The 7,970-nt window shown below is 42.0% G+C and overlaps 1 protein-coding gene across 1 annotated transcript in view; it reads right to left on the bottom strand.

Annotated features, from left to right (window-relative positions):
* Positions 1 to 3,257: 3,257 nt before the first annotated feature.
* PLCL1 (phospholipase C like 1 (inactive)) overlaps positions 3,258 to 7,970 on the bottom strand; it is a gene marked incomplete at both ends in the record, with an annotated part of 183,195 nt that continues 178,482 nt past the window's right edge. Inside the window, one exon of the mRNA XM_079538888.1 lies at positions 3,258 to 3,443. Within this exon, the coding sequence (XP_079395014.1) occupies positions 3,258 to 3,443 (186 nt within the window). The remainder of the gene's footprint in view (positions 3,444 to 7,970) is intronic.

Below are 7,970 nucleotides of genomic sequence, written 5' to 3'. Positions count from 1 at the left end.
GAAACCCTCTGCATCTACTCTTTCCCTCATGGGCCCTGGTGCCAAACATAGTCAGAGGTCACACTGCAGCCTTGTTGCAGGAGAGCGGCTGTCAGGGCCTCTCTGAACCACTCACCCTGTGTTTTCTTGGGAAATCTGCAGGAACACCTGTGAGGTGGCCATCTCTGCCACACTCGACCAAAAGTGTGGTTTAGTAAGTGCCTGACACGCCAGTGAGCAGACAGCACGCTCCTGAGTGCTGCAGGATGCAATGCCCTTGGGAGAGAAGAACAAGTTGGGGCTCAGCCCTTGCGGCACGTGCTGGCTTCCCTGTCTTCACCAGTAGGAGAAGACTTGAAAGACACTGGTGGTACAGGACAGCCCAAACACAGTGTGGATCTCTTCCTGAGAGCACCAGCACAGTCAAGGGAGTTTTAGAAATCTATAACCTAACCCATACTTAGGAAGGGAAGAATAATTATTCCTATCTTACAGATGAGAGAATGACACATGCAAAAAAAAAAAAAAAAAAAAAATCGTAAAGAGCACAAACTTGATGGCAGAGCAACAAGAAGAACCAAGGTAAATTCACACCTGTACTCTCTCCAGCAGACACCTTGCATGTCAGTCCACTGAGAGCTCCCTGATTTCTCCTTGCCATCACACTGTAAACAATTGCACATACCTGTATCCTTCCCTACCGTAACTTATACAAAAGAAATTGCTATGATAATATCTGTCCATTAAGGAAGGAAATCAGGGAAATCATACTGACATGGAACAAAGGAAAGGCTGTACCACTCCAGTGAGCATGTCATGAAATCCCTCCCGATGGGCCAGACAGTCTTTCACGTGTTGTTGCACGAATGCTGGATATGATCTTTCCACATGTATACCTTCAAGACTGAATTTTTATTACGCTGGCTTCACTTTTGCATCCTCTCCCAGCGACTTTGAAAGGTGCACAGACGAAGGGAAGGTGCCGCTGGCCTCTCTCTTCTTGTTGGAGGGAGCACGGCTGCAGCTGCCAATGCCAGGATCAACCTGGCCTCAGCAGCATAGGACTGTAGAGTTTTATCCTTGTGTTTAAGCACAGAATGTCACACAGTTATGAGCTTGGTGCAGGACCTGATATGAATGTTAAACATGGCGTGACAGGTACGTGTCCTGCATGCTGTGGGATTTCTCGCTAGCCACCATCTTCTGCTTCAGCAAATAGGCATAGAACAGGTGGTACACCTCTCTGCAACTTCATCACAGAAAGTATGCCCATTTCTCCTATTCTGTAGCAACCTTGACCTTCTGAGAGAAATTACAAAGACCGCTTCCTTCACAACTGATGACATTAGGCCAGTTATTTCCATCCTCCCTAACTAATGCTGAAGGTCAAGTACTGTTTTTCATAAAAACACAACCCATGATGAAATAAAGAATGTGATCCAGGAGGGTAACATGTGAGCATGCACTGGTCACACCATGATCTGGGATTTAGGTCTCACGTGAAACTCAAGACACTCCTCTACAAATCTAACTGAAAGCTAAATACATTCACAGTCTAATAGAGAGATAAACAGAGAATTTAGGACTGCATCTGAGTAAGTACAGCAAGTTTTACTGAAATGGTATTTACAGCATCTGAGTTACAACCTTTGCAATAATATGGTTCCTGTTGGAGCAGGATCTCCTCTCACCAGCAACACACCCACTTCAAGTCTCACTGGTTACCTTCTGTCTTAAATCACTTTAAAAACATGGCTCAAAGTTGTTTCATAGCTTTACTCTCTCAGAAATGTGCAACATGAACATAATAGTGTTATTAAGAAGTCAAAAATAACTTAACACAATAGCTATATAAGATTCTCCAATGGTCAAACTTTAAACAATTATTTTTTTGTTAAGTTCAGAAAATTAGCATATTTGTTAATCAAATTAATTTAAAAAGTAGCTTTTCAAAATAAAAGCAATGCTTTAAATAAATATAGTCTTTTTTATAACCATAAAACACTTACTCCTGTTTAGGTAACACAAATACTACACTCAAGCACAGTACTTAAACAATTGAAATGAACGTTGTGAGCATATATGAACTGGACACTGGGAAGGACAAGAATGCATTGCTTTGTGACATTTTCTGTTTTCTTTCTACAGCAACACAAAAAGATGTCCAATTCTCAGCACTACCCTAAACACTTGATATATGCTAGGACATTTGTAACTGCTGCATATAAATGCTGGTACCCCCTTTTTTTGCCAAGCTATTTATCTGTACTACATCCACAGTAGTTCTGCAGCCTTGTTTCAAATGTCTAGCATGGTATGATTCTTAACCACCGCAACGTAAGGCCAGATCCTGCCCATACGCTGACTTCTCGCACTTCTTCAATAAAGCTCACGCTATGTGGGATTTTTAAAACCTTCCTTCCAATACTGGCACCACAGTGTGTTTCAGAAGGACCTGAAGCTCACCTTCAGAGTATTACCAAAGAATATTCACAGCTCTCCTTACAACTACAGCGCTGACTAGCTATGTTCATCACTATACAAGTTAAATATAAATGCCTATCAGAAAAGACTGTAGATGTCCTGCAGATCTACAAGGTAGCAATGATGTACTAGAATGAAATAAATCAGCTAGTTCTTATGTTAGCATGTGTTATCTGGATGTATCCCAAAGAGCAGTTTGCTAAAATTCAGTGAAATGTACATCTGAAATCTAATCACAATCTACTTAGCAATTCTGACCATTTAATATATTCCCTATTTAAATTGTTCATTAAAAATCATGTTCAGGATCTGCAGCAAACCATTGTTTTTGCCCTCACAAAAACAGTAGTTAATGACATTTGTTGACATATTTTGTCTGTTTAACAAAAGTGTAACAATAATATAACTTTAAGTTCAATGATAGAAGTTGGAGAGTAAAATAAAGCACAAAAGCTGATACAAGTACTCTCTATTTGTTTTGATCTTCAGAAGGAACAGGCCTATTCAAAGACGACAAAGGAATAAATTAGTAAATGACTAATGTGATGCATAAAACGGGTCTACAGGATCTGCATATGCGCACACGCGCACTTGCATACAGACAGCTGGGTTTCATTAGAAATCTTACTACCGGAGTTCAACTTAGATAAATTAACTGCATTAAAATACTGACATTGTGAGGATTTTAATACTATTAACACCCTGTACAGGGCATTCCTGTGTGAATTTTTAAAAGCTTTAGAAAAATAGTTTAGAGCTATTGAAATCTGTGACAAACGTGACAGCTCTGCCTCCTAGCACAGCCTCCCGTTTTCATCTCCTGTATCCTTCTCCTGTATCGCTTCTAGGCACCGTTTTGACTTTGCATCTGCATGCCCGCTTCCAGTTTTGCTCAGTCCGCAGGATAGGCATGCCAGCTGGATCTGTTTCATGTTTTCCAGGGCTTCATTCTTGGCATTCTTCAGGAGGTCTCCTTGGCCCTAAGGATGCACAGATAGAGAGAATCAGGGATCACACACATTGCTCAGAACCAAAAACAGGAGCAATACTCTGTCACTGGTTCAGTACTGTGGAATGTGAGCCAGGTGCTGTCTCAAACCTCCCTGAATACCAGCCCCAGGGGAAGGAACTGAAGTCTCTTCTGCAGCTCAGCTCACCAAGGAAGGCAGCAGCTGGCACAGTGAGCATGAATGCAATGGGAGCCAAACTTTCTGCCTTTTAGGGCACCCCTTGGGAAGTAAGTTGGGCTGACTGACTTACGGAGTTCATTGCTCCCAAGTGCTCATCTCTACAGAGAAATGGACTATCTTCTTCCACAGTCAGTAGCAAGGATCTGCCAGGGATGCGGTAGCAATGACACCCTCTCCCCATGCCATTGCTTCATCTTCGCAGGAACACTCATTGCATCAGATCCCAAACAGCAACAACTACATGACCACAGCCAAGGTCCCTTACAAGCTGAGACCCCAGTTACCTGTCTCTCCTTGTACCCAGATTTGCTCTCTAGTTCTTAGGAATGGCAGGCCAAATTGTGGTTACAAGAAGCATGACATTCTCTAGCACCACAGTGAATCTCTTCAAACCACTCTGAGACCTCTGATCAAGCAAGCTGGGAGCAAGGGACCGTATGAGTAAAGGCCTGTTTTTGTGTCTTGTTAAAGCATGCAAAAGTGAGGTGACTACAGGCTGTCAATACAATTTGTAACTATCAAGAAAAACATGTTACTTGAAATTTGTATTAAAGAATTTGTTGTTCAGAAATGCCAAAATGAATATTTATGTAATACTGATATCTCAAGTACCATGGTGTAACAAGATTCTGGTACTGCAGGATACAAATAAATAAAAGCTAGGAGATGCATCTGGTAATTAAAATTCAGTATCACTAAGAACCTGAGCTGCTCTTCTCCTAACATCACCCCAAGTACAGCTAAAAGTACACCAACTCTATGCAGCTGTTTGTGAGCATATTCAAAAGGAACACCCACACTGACTTAAATGTCACATTCACCTCTCTGCCACCTAACTTGACCTCCTGCAACCGGAGTTGCTCAGTGAGGTCTCACAGGAGGCAACAGATGCAAGAGTTGGGAAAAACTAGAAGGGCAACTAACCACTGAATCTCCTTCAGTTTTCAAAACAAACCACATGTGTTGGAGGAAGAACAGCATAACAACTTCCAGCAATGGGAGCATTTCAGCTCTCCCTTCCTCAATAATGAGAGGAAGAGTTTATCCCACACTGATGACCACATTTCCCTTTTTACCAGTGCCTGGCACTGGGCTTGCACCACCTGAGCCTCTGTTAACAGCGTTCACAAGGACGACACAATGGTTGCTTGCAAGTCTCCCAGCACTGGTAAACACCACGTGGGAAACAACATCAGCCAGAGATGGCATCCTGCATCCGAGGAGGTGATTGCCTCATCTCCTGCTGACATGAATTTGTCCCTGCTGAACAATGCAGATCCTTCCCCAGATGCTAGGAATCCAACTTAACACTAGAATAACAAAAAGCACTGGGATGGAGAAAGCAGCTCTGTGCTATTTGGTATGGAGCACTTTTGAAGAGGTTTCTAACTCGGCAGCATGACAGTTATGGGTAAGCAGACAAACAGCTTGGAATCCAGTAGGGAGATAATGCTTAAAAAAAAAAAAAAAAAAAAAAAATTTATGCAGCACACACTTCATATAAATGCATTCTTGCTCTTAGGATAAAGGTTGAGCTTATTTTTAAAGGTGGAAGGCAGGGATTCAACAGCCCCATAGATCTGCCTCTAGTGCTCAGCGTGCCTTGCTCTCCCCATCTGCAAATGGAAGGGGAAGCAAACCAGTCCTATGTTGCACATCGCAGCACAGCCAGAGAGCTCCAACAGCAGTGTTACTTATGACACAATAACATTATGAAAGATGGTAGTAGACTCCCCACTATACAAATGCATTTCTGAATAGCTTGGTTTTAGCACAAAACAAACCCACTTGCAGTGGGACTTGTTACTGGTTCTTTGTTTTGTCATGCATACAGGACTGCAGACACTGAAGGTTGCTCCAATGAGATGACAAATCAGTGCGATGATGCTTTGCAGCCTTAACTTCTCTGAGCAAAAAAAACCTGGCACTACATACTCACAGAATAATCTCTTTAGCACAGAAAGCAATTCAATATACCCATCCCTACAGCACAAAGCACAATTACACCCCAAAGTGGGAAGAAGCAGTGCAACAGAGGTAAAATAACACTGATGATGATGACAATGGAGGCCCAGCACCCAGAAGCATCTGGCATCCCCTTTGTTGGGGTGTCTGGGAAAAAATTTCTAGGGAAACTACTTGGGATTTGGTACACCCCTGTTTGGAGGATGGCACTCTTAGTCCACCCTGGAAAGACTCATATCTGAAGTCCCCAGCAGCCAGGGGATTCTTCACAGCCAGTGTGGCAGCACTGAGCCATCAGCTCTCCTTTATGCATATTCTGATTTCACATTTAAGTAACCAGGCAATTCTGATTACAGGTTTCATTTGAGGAAATACATGACATGTCTTCTGGTTCCAAGAAGAGAAAAACTCCTCCTTCAAGGTTTTGAAGACATATTTTGCAGTGATCTAAAAACAGAAATGGACTTACCAAAACAGTGCAATTCCATTAATGTGCAGACCAACCGATTTATGTCTTGGTTTCCTTGTGCTTTTTATTTTTAAACAGCTGTTTCACTTGAGCAAGCTGAAGGAAAAATTATTTTGAACGATTTGTCACAAACCAACCCCCTCTGACAGAACCGTGGTAATTCTAGAGATACTGAAAAAAAAAATAATCTGTGGGCATTCTCGGTTTGAAAAGCCATCTGTTTGCTTTGTAAAACTGGCTGTGAACATAATCCACTTAAGGAAAAAGTCAGCAAAATTGTGTCAACACCTTAACAAACTAAATACTGGATTGAAGCTAGAGTAAACTTCAAAAGTATGACTGCACTGAAACATTCTTCATAAGCCAGTCTTTGTGATAATCTCTGTGCACAAAACAACCCTCTTTGCTCTTACAAACAAAGCATCTCTCTTCCAGAGATCACAGCAGTGCATGTCAGCATCTATCCATCTATCTTCCTTCTGCTGCAGATATCATCAGCCTTCCTGAACACGAATACTTGTGAGAAAGGTTAAACTCAACATTTGGCAGGACATTAAGCTACGCCAAAAGAGATTAATCAAGGGTTACACTTCAAGAAACAATCAAGAGGCCCATTTTAATTTAGAGTTAGGGGACATTAAGTGTAAGGTTTCATACACCTAACTACAACAAGCCATGGAATCTCAGCATAAATTAACATTACTGTAAAAATAATGGAGCTTGTCAAGCAAGTGTGAGATTATGAGCTTTTACCTTGACAGGCTAATAGTACTGAGGAAACAGGGATCATCTAGCACAGCTTTAAGTACTGCTCAGTTCCAGTGACAACCTGTGAGAAGACTTCAGATGTGCATGAGTAGCTCCAGGTAGACATTGGCACAACGGGCACAGCTGAATTTTGTAGATATTATTATTTAAAATTCTTACAAAATCAAACTCCTGCATAGTTATGAGTCAAGATCACAGGTTCTTATATCCAGTGAAAAGCCAGAGCCTGATGTCAGACAAATGAAAGGAGAAGGTGGTTTAGGAAAGGAGCATCATTTTGTCCATTTTGTGTTTGATTTCACAATGCTTTCCTTTTTTTCTTTTTTTTTTTTAATACACAATGCATGTTATTTCCTTATGAATATAAATACACAGGTAGGTACCTGTACATACATTAATAATTATTATTTCTATTCTCATGCTTTCCAAGAAATTTTGGCCTTTATGTCATGATGCACTGCTAGCTTTGGGCTCTTACCATTACTGGGGCTCAGATGGTCAGAAGGGCAGGACACGAACCTCCCCAGGCTGCAGCTGCTCACACCAGCCCTGGGGCTAACGGTGGACCCTGGGGGTCATGGTCCAGCCCAGTGAGACACAAGCACCTTGCTTTGCCACAAACCAAGCAGAAAACCCTTGGTTGTGTTTCCAGGGGGCTGGAATACTGTCTGTGAAGGCCATTTTGTAATCTGCTCCTTGTAAAAGCAGACAGCGCTTATCTCCAGGCAGACACACTCCCTGACGGCATATTATGGGAGTGTTCCTTTTCATTCCACAGGAGCTGAGTACACAAACAATAAGTAAGAGAGGTCTCTATTCCTCCCCTGCTGTCCATGTCACATCACACTTGTGATATTACTGTTATTTTTTAGCTTTTTCTCAAAGAAACAAGCCCTTTATTATTTAATCACAAAGCAACATCCCCACTCTGGAGTACTTGGCTGAAAAAGCCAGACACAGCAAAATAGAACAACTGCAAAACAATGGCACTGATAATCAACTGAAGGACTTGGAAAGCACAAATGCCAGAGTGCAGTTGGGATATTCATGTACTCTGTGTGAAGGCTGCATTTACTGTGAGGGGTGCATTCTTGAAGTGTCATAGTGGGAACTTC

This window comes from Tetrao urogallus, assembly GCF_951394365.1.
Source record: "Tetrao urogallus genome assembly, chromosome: 8".
In the NCBI taxonomy this organism is placed as follows: Eukaryota; Metazoa; Chordata; class Aves; order Galliformes; family Phasianidae; genus Tetrao; species Tetrao urogallus.
This window is presented reverse-complemented; position numbering and strand designations above follow the sequence as displayed.